This window comes from Taurulus bubalis (assembly GCF_910589615.1).
Source record: "Taurulus bubalis genome assembly, chromosome: 12".
Taxonomy (NCBI): Eukaryota; Metazoa; Chordata; class Actinopteri; order Perciformes; family Cottidae; genus Taurulus; species Taurulus bubalis.
In genome coordinates this window covers 3,893,212-3,908,060 of record NC_136600.1, presented here as the reverse complement: position 1 = coordinate 3,908,060, position 14,849 = coordinate 3,893,212, and the positions used below count along the sequence as shown (strand labels likewise).

At 46.3% G+C, this 14,849-nt stretch overlaps 2 protein-coding genes across 2 annotated transcripts; one reads left to right on the top strand and one right to left on the bottom strand.

Moving 5' to 3' along the window:
* Positions 1–524: 524 nt before the first annotated feature.
* pop1 (POP1 homolog, ribonuclease P/MRP subunit) lies at positions 525–10,362 on the bottom strand (the record flags this gene model as incomplete). Its single annotated transcript, XM_079228066.1, has 15 exons — positions 525–1,410; positions 2,039–2,227; positions 2,888–3,042; positions 5,028–5,219; positions 5,358–5,479; positions 6,733–6,852; positions 6,979–7,087; positions 7,164–7,257; positions 7,371–7,645; positions 7,792–7,970; positions 8,092–8,179; positions 8,276–8,539; positions 8,636–8,811; positions 9,265–9,408; positions 10,233–10,362. 15 exons carry the CDS (start codon positions 10,360–10,362, stop codon positions 780–782), a joined length of 2,868 nt encoding a protein of 955 aa, XP_079084192.1. The 3' UTR covers positions 525–779.
* A 628-nt stretch (positions 10,363–10,990) lies between these two features.
* Positions 10,991–14,805, top strand: LOC306744538 (2-iminobutanoate/2-iminopropanoate deaminase-like). The gene is made up of 6 exons (XM_079227198.1): positions 10,991–11,232; positions 12,345–12,450; positions 12,727–12,781; positions 12,863–12,931; positions 14,191–14,246; positions 14,347–14,805. The coding sequence occupies exons 1-6, from the start codon at positions 11,168–11,170 to the stop codon at positions 14,401–14,403; spliced, it is 408 nt and encodes a 135-aa protein (XP_079083324.1). The 5' UTR covers positions 10,991–11,167; the 3' UTR covers positions 14,404–14,805.
* Positions 14,806–14,849: the final 44 nt, after the last annotated feature.

The window sequence follows — 14,849 nt, the reverse complement described above, 5'->3', positions numbered from 1 at the left end:
GCAACGGCTCAGTCGAGGTTAAACCTGTAAACCTTCTGGACTGTAGACCTGGTGTGAAGTCCTTCAGCATGTTCCTCTTTAAAACCAGATTCCAACACAGAATAGAGTGCTCCTAAAAAAAAGCACGAAAGGCCGGCCTCCTTTCCCTCAGATAAACCTCATACTACTACCAAACCTTAGTGTTGCCAAGCAACAGAACTCTTATCTGCCACCTACACATTATGGGATGTGTGAGACACCAGTATCGCTATAAAAAGAGTAGTAAAGTATCAGTTTGGTGCATTTACTCAGCAGGACTCGGGGCTTCCTTCGTGAACATGACAGCAATTTACCAAAGATGACACGTCCTGTCCAGAGCTGCATGTTTTATTAGCTTATGTTATGCTATTTTCAATTCAGTGGCATTTGATACAGAAACTGACACTTTCCTCTCACCCTCTCATTTGACCTTTTAAAAAAAAAAAAAAGAATAGAATGCCACCAATATAATGAGCGTAAAGGAGTGTAAAATTAGCCATAAAGTAATACATTTTGGGAACACAGTTGTATTTTATTGAACCCTTTGTGGAAAACATAACCAACCTTTTCCTAGTGAAACCATAAGGATGCCTCTTCCAGAGTAAAATAAACAACAATGCCACCAGGTTGTAACCAGGCCCAATCATGCCAAGAAGGGTTCAGCATCATCACGTGGTGATCAACGCATCGCACGACTTAATTACTTATGATTTCAATTTCCATTTCTCCTGTAAGTTCTGCGAAGGGCTCCGATGTTTCGGTCACACCTCGAGGTTGACTTTAGCAAAGCGGTAGTGCAGGGAGTCGGGGTTGCGCAGCAGCAACGTTCCTCTGCGCTCCGCCGGCTGGTTGAAGAGGGTGTTGAGGAGTCCGGCCACACTGACCAGCCCCAGCGCCTCCCCGCAGCCTGCGGACAGGGAGAAGTCGCCCTGGGTGACCCAGCCGAGGGTCACCCGGGAGCAGTGAGCGGTGACACTGGGCAGAGGGTCCGGCCACACCCCCAAGGGGAGGTCCGGGGAGGTCCGGGGGGAGAAGGCGGGCCCTTCAGGTGCGGAGTGGTTTGGTTCAGAACACAAAGATGAGGCGGCCGCTGCCTTGGAGCCGTTCTTTCGCCTTTTAAAGTGTTCTCTGTGCGGCGGCTCCTGGGGGCCGCTGGCGTTGGGCGCCTTCAGGTCCTCCACGGTCGGCACGCACAGCATGGCGTGCAGCTGTGGCTTGCCCTTGGACGGCAGAGACAGGCGCACCCACACCAGACTCGTCCCATGTGCCGAGAGAAACAGCGTCATGGCCGACCGGTCGAGAGGCGACACCCCGCCGCCGCGGCGCACCCGTTGACCTTTAGAGGTCGTGGGTCTGCACCAACCGGAGAGCAGCCTCAGTGACTTTCTGTTCCTGGGAAGCATAAAAAAAACAAAAAACATACCATTAATATGCACAAAGAAAAAAAAAGTTGTTGTGTTAAGCACCATAAAGGACATTCAATTGGGTTGCTTTTTTTTTATTCCTCATGCTGAAAACAAAAAAGGCAGACAGTGAAAATACATCAAAGTTTGTTCTCATAAAGTCTGTCGTTACTCAACGCTGCTGTGATGGTTTTATGAGGAGAGATGCAACTCTTCCCTCACTAATCTCCGTGATACATTGCAGCAATTTAAGGCTGGATGTTCTTTGGCTATTCTCATCAGGGACGTGCTGATGAAAGGGATGGGGACGAGAGAAGCGCCATGCATCAAGTCTGTCAACAGCTCACTAGGAAAGAAGTGATGATTGGAGGCCAACCACACCCTCCACCAAAACACGGTGCACATTTCTTCTCAAGGGACCTTTAAAAGTCAAGTGCATTAACATTGTTAGAAGTGTGATTTAGACGTGCCGGATGTAAAAGAGAGTTTGATGTAAAACTGCAGTGGGTGTGTATTGAGTCAATACTGACTTGAGTTTATTTTCACAATAAGACGAGCAAAAGGATGAAAAAGAGCGCGAGAAAGAGAGAATAAAAGTATACGAGACAAACATTTACCTCAGTACAGTGACCCGGACAGGAGGCTTTGTTACAGTGACGGAGGTTTGTGTCCATCGGTCTCCTTCCCTCTCCTCTCCTCCTTCCCTCAAGATGAACTCCCATTCCTCGGCCAGCTGTTGCCACGGGCAACAGAACGGGGCCAGACAGCCGTGTTTGATGTAATTGGTCCTTTTGGCGGGCGGATATCTACGGGGAGGGCAGAGGGTCAAACCCTTGTCAAGCTGTTTGGGGGCAAACCCTGCCAATGTATGAAACCCATCATGACTGCAGATAAGAGGAAGAGAAGCATCATCATCTTGTGTGCGTGGTGGGAAAAGAGCTGCATGCTCTGAATTAACTGTGGCTCAGCACTGTGGAGGGCTTCCCTCCATCAAAAACTCTAATCCGCTGACGGTCTCACCACTTACTTACATCATCCTCTCCTAACGGATGGTTGTACAGTCAGACAGTAACAGAACACTACAACGTATGTCATTATCACCTCACTGTATGTTTATTTAACTGAAAACATTTTCCCCTCAGTCTAAAAAGGGTCATGTGAAGTTTACCAATTGTTGATTAAAATATATCGAAACAATTACATCAGTAAGATGGACCTTCTATATTCTGGGCAATCAGCAGACTGACGTACCGGTGATGTGCCAAAATAAAATTACAAGATAAACAAAAGCTTTGGCAGCACAACATGTGTTGACGTGAACACACACACACACACACACACACACACACACACACACACACACACACACACACACACACACACACACACACACACACACACACACACACACACACACACACACACACACACACACAGTTCCTTTCCTGCTTGGTTTTACAGCTGACCTTTTGAACTTGTGCAAGAGCTGGGCTTCCTGCTCCTCCTGAAAGCGAGCGCCTGCAGGGCAGTCTGGGTAATCATGGGGGAAGTGTGCGGCTCCTTTATTCTGAGAGTGTTTCAGACTCATGGTCAGGCCTCCGATGCGAACTCCTCTGTACACCTTGCAGAAGGAGAGACAAAGCAGAGACGGGTGAACGTCCGATTTCGTGGAACTTGACAAACGAGGCGAGGGGGGCCAGGGGGCTTCTAGTCCGCCTTCAAATTTCAAGGTACATTTAACAGTTCACAGTGCTGGTCCAAACAAAATGGAACCGCCCCAAAACATGAACGAGGCAACCCAAATAATGAAAACATCTTTCACGGAGCTTTCCATGCTGACATCCAATGCATTATACACCGTGTACATCCGGCCTGCCTTCAGTGAAATAACAGGAAACCTGCACCTTTAGTTTGAGCTGTGCAACTCCACCAACCAGTTAGGTTGCAGTTTACATCCATGTCATCACTTCATGCGATACTGACGTAATTAAAACCCATGTATTATTGAGTTATGGCCAAAAGACAAAGAAATTCCCTCCAGATGTTCCAGAGATATCACCTTTACGAGAAAGGACCGGATGTCTCCATCAAATCCACATCACCCAGATCTTACCAACTAGGCCTTGTCCCTCCACCTGATGTCCTACAGCCGATACGCTCCAGACACGCGTAACTATAAACCCCACACTGCTCTTCGTGGCAAGACCCGCCCCGCGTAGCTGGTCGAGGAGATTGGTTAAGGTCAGGCATAGGGCTGTGCGGTATCAGATTTCCATACGGTATGAATTCTTCATCTCCCGTCATACTGGTGATTACACATAAATGTTGTTGCGCTACGGCGGTCAACTAGACCGCGGTGCCGTCAGCGACCAGCGCCGTCAACAAGCCGTGCTTTTCCGCAAGAACAGCAGGCGGCAACATTTGTTTTTTACAGTTTAATACCGGGAGCGCAGTGGAGCTACTTAGCTGTCAGGGTAACTTGGTTCACTTATGGTTCAAAATTACACGGCCAAATTGCATGCTGGGAAATTGGGCGGCGAACAGCTGTTTGTGTGACGTGTCTTCCGGTCTGTCTCTTCCTGTTTTTTTTGTGCACGAACTCTACCCAGCATGCAATTCGGCGCTGTAATTTTATAACAAGACTGAGCCCAGTTACACTGACAGGTAAGTAGCTCCACTGCGCTCCCAGCATTAAACTGTAAGAAGTCGCTGACAGTACTGCTGTCTAGTTGACTGGTGCTGTTAATGGAATCAATGTGTTTACTTGTTTAAAAAAATATATATACCGTGATATACCGTGAAACTGCCAGAATCTTACAAAATACCGTGATATGAATTTTCGCCCATACCGCACAGCCGTAGTCAGGCATTGACCTGGAGTAGTTAGGGTCAGGATATCCCATTGGTCAGGGCATTGGACCCCAACAGATCAGGTAAGCAGAAACTCAAACCCTAACACTTGCAGCACAGGTGTTGCCAAGAAGAGCAGTGGGATTCATAGTAACGCAACGAGGCTCTGGAGAAGGATGACATCTTAGTTAGCTTGGCGACTAGCTCGTCATCCACCAGAACGCCGAAGAATGAGGCCGAGGGACGGCTGAACCCAGCGCTGCCATTGGCCACCAGTCCGCTGTTTTGCTCACGTTCTGAAACCAGTGCAGCGCAGTGGAATTAGCACGGACGCAACTAGCCAGCTGTCCAAGGGTCAGCTAGCTGGCCAATTCCACGATACTTAAATCCAACACTGGTTACAGAAAAAGAGCCGCTGTGATTAGAGTGTGTAGATGAAGTATGGCGTTTCTAATTATACTCATCTGCTCTGGCTCTCTGAGCTTTGTAACGTTACTGTAAAACCTCACCTAAGTGAGTCTGTGACCTGCCACAAGTCTGTTTAGTTTTCTCCAGAAGTTAGCCCACTACAACGGTACGGTAAAAATGTCCACCGCTCTGACCATCTACTCCTATTATATTTCTTTAGTCGTAACCATAGACTAAGTTAAACCAAACGTATCACTACTGTTGGGAAAATAAAATTGCTCCAAAAATGCTGCCTCCTGGCAGAAATGAAAAGATAAATAAAGTGAAATTCACGACCATGCCACCTACCAGTGGGACCCAGAAGGCCATGCCCCATCCTTTGGGAATCAGCAGATCCCATCCAGCACCCCAGGAGCTCATCTCATGCCCCACCTGCTTGCCAGGCTGGTGAACCAGCAGGATGGGGACTCGGCCCTGCAGGGGCGTGGGGCTCAGCCTGGAGCCCGGCACCAGCAGCTCGCTCCTCATATGGTTCAGCAGCTGTAGGGCAATGCGGAGAACATGCTAGAGGCAAGAGACACATCTAAGATCGCCTATGCTTCTAAAGATTCACCATCTTTACATCTTAGCTCAAGTACAATAACCATTCCTGAAATGTACTGTACGACATTTAACTACCTTGTTGGATATCTGGTTAACCGTGACGTTGTCCCGGACAGAGCGCTCCCACAGGGAACTCTGACAGCAGTGTGCCGGTGCTCCTTGCAACATCAGCTCCTTCCTCTTCTCTTCTTCCACCCCTGAAATAAACACACAGCACACACACAGCACGCTCCTGTATGACCGCCATCACTCGTGCCAGAGGGGACGTGTGATCTACAACCCAACATTATTCGTATATGATGCACCTAAATGTTCACAGGTGTGGTGAGGCCTGAGCCCCGATGAGCAGTTTGGTGCAGCAAATAGTTCAAACCCTGAGTGCGATACACAGCCAGGTTCACAAATGAGTACTAAATATGACGTTTCATATTTTAAATGTACAATGTAAATGCTGTATATTGCAGATTCATGAAATGAGAGTGCAGAAAGTAGATCAATCTTGGCGCTACAATGAAGACAAAATCACAACACGATACCGTTGTCATGGTACAGAGACGGAAGTTGATCGGGTTTAAACAGAATAATGTGGGGAATGAGAAAAGTATCTGAAAAGCCATACTTAATTTAAGTTGATCTACGCCGATATAACCTGAAAATCATTCAAAGTGAAAATATATAAAGATGAAAGAAGAAAACCCGTTCCAAATAAATTCTACGGCCTGAAACTGAAAGTTTAAATAAACATAAAATGTAACTAACTAAATCTGGTGGCAAACGAGGCTACAAAGCCATTCACACTTTTACTTTATTAAGCAGCTTGTGTTAAAAAAAAGAAATTCAAACGTGAAACTCTTGTTAAACTAGTGACACTATTATTTTGTGATTCTAGAACTGTGCAAACTGAGAAAAGCGCGACCGTGACGAGGTGGACGACTTGTTTTATCAGAAGTGAGCAAAGGGAATCGGTTGTCGTCGGTCATTGAGGGTGTGTTTGGAGCACAGGGTTCTGCCAGGATTCGAACCTGGAACATCTGCATGGCCAGGCAGAGGCCCCCCGGAGCACAGAACCAGATGTGTACTCACTGAACCAACCTCGTGACCAGAACCAACAGAACCGATTATATGCTCAACGAGAAAGGTGCACCCAGTAAAGTGCAGACCTCCACCAGGTGTGTGTGCAACGGCCGCTGCTGTAATGTTGACTGAACGAATGCAACCCATAATTAGTTAATTTGTATTATCCCTGGAAATTATAATACAAACAATAACTATAAATATGTCTTAATTAGTGGTCGGTTTCTGCTGGTCTATATGAAAAAGGAATATTGCGATCCATCTGCACACGATATGACAACATCCACATGATAAACAGAGGGTATGACTGGAGAACCGTGTATCTGTAAACTAAGTGCCCACACCCCTCCACTGCGTCTGGTAGGTCAGATTTTACCTTGTGCCTGCTTTACACAGGGCAAAGCTTTAACCTTCTTTGTTGGTAAAGTCAGCCTGGGGTCATCAACAGTCAGACCCAGTACTGTGCCCGAGGGGAGCTCTCCAGTCGAATAGATGCCTGGATGAGTCACAGTCATGGTCAGATGAACATGCACACGTACCTCACTCGACGGCAAAAAGGAATTATTAAAGTATTATTAAAGCGACTATACGATTCACACTGACACAATGATTAACAACAGACCTTTCAGCAGGCGAAAGACATCGGCTTGTTGTCGATGCAGATTCATCTTGCTCTCGTTTTTGCAGTGCTCAGGCCACCAGAGGGAAGAGGGCTGGGATTTATTCATTCCCTTCAAACAAAACAAAAACCAAATCATGTAAAACAGTCATTCAGCGTGAAATGCAAATATATTTCACAAGTCTTACATCACAGTCTGTAGCCGCTTCCATAGTTTCCACCAGAACAGAATGGGACTGTGGTCCAATCAGACGATAGCGCACAATCTCCATTGTGAGATCACTGCAACAGATGTCAAAGAAGATATTCCCCATCACCATTTGGGTTGAAACAAATTAATTTTACAAATTTTACTCAGTTGCATCTCAATTAAATTCCTTACTAACTACGCTAACCTTATAACTATCCCGTTGGAGCTGGACTTCCAGGTAACTGGGGTGGTGGGAGATCTGGTTCCATCTCCCAGAATCATCTTGGCACAAGGTTCACTGTCATCTTTAAAAATTTGCTTTCTCTTGGTTCCAGTTATCTGCTTAGACTCAGGGGTCTTTTCAGGCTTTGGCTCCGGTTCTAGGGCGGGAACAACCTCAGCAGGTGTCACCGCTGGATCAACGGGAGGAAGTACAGCCTCACTACACTGGCACACAGTTTGTAACTCAGGAATAAGGTCCTGCAAAGAGCACACAGTGAGAGTTAATGGTCTGGTTGTCCTGTCACTCCATTCACTGTCATATCAGCTCAAATTAAACAGTTCAAACAATTGTCAGAATATTATTTCCTAATTATTTGTAAATGTTCATGAAGTGCCCAGCGCACCTGTTTGATAGTGGGATGAGCCCAAATCCACAGCTGCCTGTGGGTTGAGCCCTGTGCACAGGGTCTCCAGAGGAAGGTGACAGGGCCCAGGGGCTGCATCGGGTACCGCCCCGCCCTGTGCACCACCACACTGCCCTGTCTTTGCCCTGATAGACTCAGTGCTGCAGCAAATGTGGGACCTGGAAAACACACACCACTCGCCTTTTACACAAATTGTTTCATCCAAACTTAGAATTTTACCTCCACAGTCACAGTATTTTGGAGCATTACATAAAGACCAAATGTTGGTCGTATTCTCACCGGCCTCCTTGCTGGTCAGCTGGGACAGAGAAGCCAGCAGCTTGTCTTCCTCTCCCTGTAGCTCTATGCAGCAGTAGTAAGACAGGTCCTGAGTCAACAAAACCAAAAAAAAAGGTTATGTTTGTGGAACTGGCAGTGAAATCACGTTAATGGCATCCTCATGCTAGAAATGACAGCTGGTTACCTGCAGCAGGCAGTGGCTGCTCATGGCCCTGTAGCTAGCCCGGTAGCACTTGTACACAGGTCTGTGCCCGAGGCAGTAGCCCCACTTCTTCACCATGTGGAAGCGCTTGGCGTGCCAAATGTGCGTCTCCAGCCACACGTTCTTCCTCTGGCGCCGGTTGAACTCCAGCAGCAGATTGCCGTGCTGGCGGCGGGCCTTGCGGCTCCTGCACTTTGGCTCTTCCTTCTTCTTCTTCTTCGAGCCGGCCTGGAGGCTCTTCTCTCGCTGGAGGAGGGAGGACACACAAATGTCACCGTGCTCGGAGAAGGGGAGGCGGTTTGTGCAACACCAGACGTAGAACGATAATATTCAGAGCCTTACCATTCTGTTGGCCACATCTCTCAGCCTGCAAGGGAGCCGCTTGGTGTTGTGGCTCATGGCCCGTCTCCTCATGTGTTTGGGCAGGGCTCCAAAGACATGGCAGCTGCCCGTTGTCTTGGTGGCGGCTTTCAGCATCGTCCTCACCTCAGACGCCCTGGCTTTGGCAAAAGCTCCAGCTGAAGAGGGATGGGAGCGGGGGAGAGGAGCGCAGGCCCTGAATTTAAGATGTCAGTAATCGGACTGTGACATTGCATTTGCAAGTGTCCTAAGTTGGTGTGTGTGTCTGTGGGTTTACTTGAAGGACAATAACAGGGTTCATACACATTTTGACCAATGGATTTCCATGACTTTAAACCACATTTTGTGAAATCTGTGTATTTTTCCTGATCCGATGTGAAGGACAAAAAAAAACTAGACCACACATAAGCAATGGGTGTTAAGAGTAAAGTCTGATCATTTTCTATGGTCTGCAGTATAAGAAATGGTGCAAGATGGATCTCAATAGCCATTAGGAGTTATTATTGGAAAATCACAGTGGTAGAGACATTATGCAACTTTGAAAAAATAATAAACCTTATTTACTGTATGCAGATAAATGTGAATTTGTAAGAGTGGGACAACGTGTTTACCAGTGATGTACTTGGGCATCTCCTTGGCGTAGCCTCCACCATCTCTCTGGTGTCCTCGGACCCATCCGCCCCATGGGTGAGGGTTCTTTGACCTTTCAGTATTAGGATGGACGTCAGATGGACCACTACCACCACCTCCTCCACCTGTGGGAAGATCATCATTTAGTCATTTGCCCCACGCTTTACAAATGGGTTTGTTAAAGACACTTGACAGAAACAGGCAGGGTTCTGTTCTGTCTCCTAACCTCTTCATGTGGTTCTGACTTAAAAGAGGAGCCGGTGTCACTGTGCTTTTACAATCTTAGCATAGGAGTCCACAGCTCATCTTTACGCAGGGTTCATACACATTTTGACCAATGGATTTCCATGACATTAAACCAAATTTCCATGACCAAACATTTAGTGAAATCTCAGTGTAAACATGAAAAAGTGAGAAAATGTAATATTTAAACTAAGAATGAGAATTCAAAGCATAAACCTTAAATGACACAAATGAATGAGACAATAGTTTGATTAAAAGAATACACATTTATATAGATGCCTGTATGTATGCCTGCTTATATTTTGAGCGTCTTTCTTTTAAGAGCATATTAATTATTTCAAACTCAGCGTAAATGAACGTCATGAACACATGAATATAACACATTTCCATGACTTTTACAAAACTTTAGGGATTTTATTTAATTCCATGACTTTTCCATGACAGTAAGAACTCTGTTTACGTGCTAAAGATAAACTCTGACCCCAAATCAGTGGGTTAATGGACAGGTTGAAGGCAGCTAGAGCTGACATGGACGGTGTCCTGTATACAAGAGATGTGTTCACAATCACGGATTCACAGAGACATGCACAGGTAGAATTAAAAGGACTGCTTTCTGCAGCACGAGGAGCGCAGAGGTCGCGTGCAGCCTCGCAGCACACAGGTGGACATGTTGGCCCATAAGGGACGCAAAGAGGCGGCTCCGTACCGGTGACCGGCGCGGCCCCGCCGGTCTTCTGCGCGCTGCTGTCCGCGGGACGGGGAGAGGACGCGTACTGGACGCTGGCGGGCTGGTTCCTCATCTTCTTCTTGCGCATCTTCACTTTAGCTGCAGACATTTTCTACGGAACACAACAGACACGAGCTCAACGAGAAGCCGACACTTCAAACCACCAGCATGACCTGCCAGTATCCGCTATTGCTAATGTTAGCCAGTCGGCTAGGCTACTTTACTCCCCGTTATGTTGTTGTTTGTTCAACTAGAAAAAACAACAAATACAAGACAGATAAAACAAGCTTCAGAATGGTTACCTCTGGACTCCCCGGTATTTGATGTCCTCTCTACTTCCAGTCAGCTACCACGTGGGTTTTCCTCACGCTGGATGACAAAACGTCTGCTTCCGGACACGTGACGTTTACGGAAGTTGTAGTGTATCGGCGCAACTTAAAGTTATCACGCCAACCGACGGTAACTTCTCTCGACGTCCTGTCTTCTTTTGTCTAGAACAACGTTAAATATTGACCTGACATAACACATTCTGCACGGAGTCGCGAAATAAAATAAAATAAAAGACGTCTTTGCTCGTTTAAAGCGGCCTTTACGGTAACGCGGCTCGCGACCCAGTGCTCTCGTGCGTTGGCCCCTCGCGATTTTAGTTGTTTTATTGTATTTATTTATTTTTTGTTGTTGGTTGTTTTTGTCATTTTATTTAGTAGTGTTATTTGATGATAGGGACATCCTGATCCAGACTCCATACCAGTTAGTGGCGGTAATGCACCAAACAGTTGTTTGCCAACCGCCAATAAACCTCAAAGAAGAAGAAGAAGAAGAAGAAGAAGAAGAAGAAGAACTTGTTTCCTCGCGGCTCTGTCACAGCAGCACCTGTTTCCTTCACTCGGCCTCCTTCACGTACTCCTAATAACATGTCTGCATTAATCAGGAGGATCATCAGCACGGCTAAAGCCCCTGCTGCTATCGGCCCGTACAGGTGAGCAGAGACACGGAGGTGTCACAGATAGACTCAGGTTAAACTGACATGTTTAGTCAGCATCACGGTGGGTAATGTGTGAAGAGAGTCACGGCTGTGGGTATTTCCCTCAGTGTCACCGTGTGGTTGCGTTTAAGTGCACTGTGTCGTCCAGGCAGTTAGTGGCTGCAGCTATAGAGCAGCAGTCACTCAATGTTAGGGAGCAAAGTGCAGGTTTATTTTAGGGTTGCACTTTAAACTTTGAAACCAGCCAACTGTATTGCAGTGCTCCTTCTAGTGTAGTATGTATTACAATGTTGGGTCTAACTCAACAGCGCCTCACCTTAACTTGCAGATGTGTGTGTGTGTGTATATATATATATATATATATATATATATATATATATATATATATATATATATATATATATATATATATATAATACACACACACAGTTTTTAAAACTTTTTTTATCAGTAACTTTGGAAAGGAAGAGAGTCTGTGCATGTCCTGCCTGCTGTAGACCAGTTGGATGTTGCGATCTCTCTGAAGAGGCCTTTAACCTCATGTCGGTGCCTCTTTGTCCCCCTAAGAATTGACTTTAAAATCCTGCTGCTGGTTTATAAAGCACTGAATGGTTTAGGGCCTAAGTATGTTTGTGATCTGCTGCTACCTGATGAACCATCCCGGCCCCTCAGGTCGTCTGGGACGGGTCTACTTTCTGTTCCAAGAGTCAGAACTAAACATGGAGAAGCAGCGTTCAGCTTTTCTGCTCCACATATCTGGAACAAGGTCCCTGAACACTGCAGGTCTGCTGAGACCCTCAGCTCCTTTAAGTCCACATTGAAGACTTTTCTGTTTGCTGCTGCCTTTAATTGAACCAGATTCAATTACTGCATCTCACTACTGCATTTTATTTCTTAAACTGCACTGCAACTTTTATTCAACTTTTATTTTTTATGTTGCTTTTTCTACTTTTATTTTGCTTTTTGACTGTTTTAATGTTTTCTTAACTGTTTTTAAATCTGCATTATGTTTTGATGCTTTTAATGGTTTTATGTGAAGAACTTTGAATCGCCTTGTTGTTGAAATGTGCTCTACAAATAAACTTGCCTTGCCTGTGTGCCTCCAGCCAAGCGGTGCTGGTAGACCGGACCGTGTACGTCTCGGGGCAGCTGGGGATGAATCCTGCCAGTGGACAGCTGGTAGAAGGGGGTGTTCAGGCTCAAACCAGACAGGTGAGGTGACCCACCACCAAACACCCTGCCATGGATGTGGTTTCTCCACTTCATTCTAGTCTCTAAATCACTCTCTAAGGTTTCTTATATTCTACTTATCGAGAGGCTGCTACCGGTGTGTAACTAGAATTGATTCTTCAGAGTAAACCGATCCTGTACTCAGTGGCTTGCTCTCGTCTCAGGTCAATCTCCTGTTCTGTTGGCTTGTCTCACAAATGAGCAAATTTAGATGAAACAAAACAAAGCACTGACATCTGGACATTCTCTCCCCCGCAGGCTCTTGTGAATATGGGTGAAATCCTTAAAGCGGCCGGGTGCAGCTATGAGAACGGTGAGGGGGGAAGAAACTGACTCGGGAGGAGACCTGTTCTATCACAGGTCCTCACATCCACTTTGTCTTTGTCTCCTGCAGTTGTCAAAACCACAGTCCTCTTAGCGGACATGAATGACTTCAGCAGTGTCAACGACGTTTACAAGCAGTGTAAGTATCATTCATTATCAATAGGAGCAACGTGTCATCGCTGCTAAGCACAGACACACCAACACTTCCTACTTGCGGTACAGACTTCCCCACTAAGTGGCAGCACTACCCAGGGAACCTGCATCCACCAGGCACACGACTTGTTACTAAATAGGTGACTTTCACTGAAGGGCTTCCTCGTCACTGCCTTTGAGCATACTGCCTTCACTCTTTACCCAGAGTTCACACGGGTCATTAGTCACCTGCGGTTATATACTTCATTCATTCGCTTTAAATGCCACTAAATCTGTCCGGGCACATCCTTGAGATGATGGCTGTCCTTGCATTAGCCTCCCTTATTGTAAATATGCCAAGGGAGCACATTCAGAGGTGTGGAACCACCGGGGCCGCTGATGTTTGCAGAGTCACTGAGCAGAGTGAAACCTGAGCGGCGTCCAGCGGTTTAAGCCTTAAATGTCAGACGGCGTGCCACATCTGACGCTCCGCAGACGGAGCAAAACATATCCTATTACTCTGATGACAAAGCCCACGTGGGAAATCCAGAAATATTCAACATGGAGGCCGTATTCATTTCATGTGAAGGGGTTTCTAAACAAAAGGCATAAGTTGGATTTTCTTCTGACATTTCTGTGAGGCCTTCAGCCCTGTCCCAGTTCCAACCAGCTGAAGTATACAGGTGTTACATGAGCTCTGAATGTGCTGCTGTGAAAGGAACATGTTGGAAAGAGAAAGGTAACTCTGTTCCCAAAGAGGCAATATTGGGACTCTGCATGTCTGTTCAGCATGAGTGTTGCCTCATCACACAAGACCTCTACCTGACATCTGACACTAAAGGTTCTAGGATCAACACCAGCTTTCATGAGATGGACGTAGGTTCAGAGATGTGTCTCAGCAGCAAGACTGAGCCTCTCCTTAGTGCTATTGCTTTACCTGCAATGCAAACAAAGGCTTTTTATTTCACATTAGTCCGGGATGAGTGGTTCGTATTCACACCTTGCCTGTTGTAACTTCAAATCAGAGGCGTGTCTGATTTTTAATTAGCAGTGCGTCATGTTTGGACTAAAACTCATTAAATAAATCACAAGTTCCACAACCACAAGTTTGAACGTGTTTGTGTGTGTGTGTGTGTGTGTGTGTTTGAGGTGGTGTGTGTGGGGGTGTGTGTGGGTGTGTGTGTGTGTGTGTGTGTGTGTGTGTGTGTGTGTGTGTGTGTGTGTGTGTGTGTGTGACCTAATGCCATTTAACGTGCCGCTCTCCAGTCTTCAGCACTAACTACCCAGCCAGAGCTGCTTACCAGGTGGCTGCTCTCCCCAGAGTGAGTATGTGATGAACACGTTTCCATCCATTCCACAGTGGCTTCATCGGACTGAAACCAGCATTGTATGTTCTCTGTCTGTCTTTTTTCTTTCTCCTAGGGTGGCCTGGTTGAGATTGAAGCAGTTGCTGTGTTGGGCCCTCTGACCGCTTCCTAACAAGTACATCCATGAAAAAAAGGAATGAAAAACTAAAACCCCATGATCACTGAACATTATACAGCGTGTGCCTTGCTTTGTGGAGCCGTCAACAACTGATGAACCAAGATTCCTACCGAGCACTAATCATTCCCGTCATATTTTGTATAGCATCAATAGATTAAGTGCTGTCATAATCACGCTATGCGTCGCCTCGCGGCCCGGGACACGCTCGTCTCATCACCACTGATGAGACGTGTGGAGACGGCGCTGCGTTTCCACGTTTCACTTCCATTAGCTGAAAAGTATCAAAGCTCGCTTGCTCTTATTAAATTACACTACCGGCAGTGTGTCCTCTCTCATTGGGCCACAGGATGGGTGATCAATTATTACTCAATAATAAAACTTTTTATTTTTTATTTGCTTAATGGTGATTTGTTTCCTTGATATAAACAAAAGTATTTCCT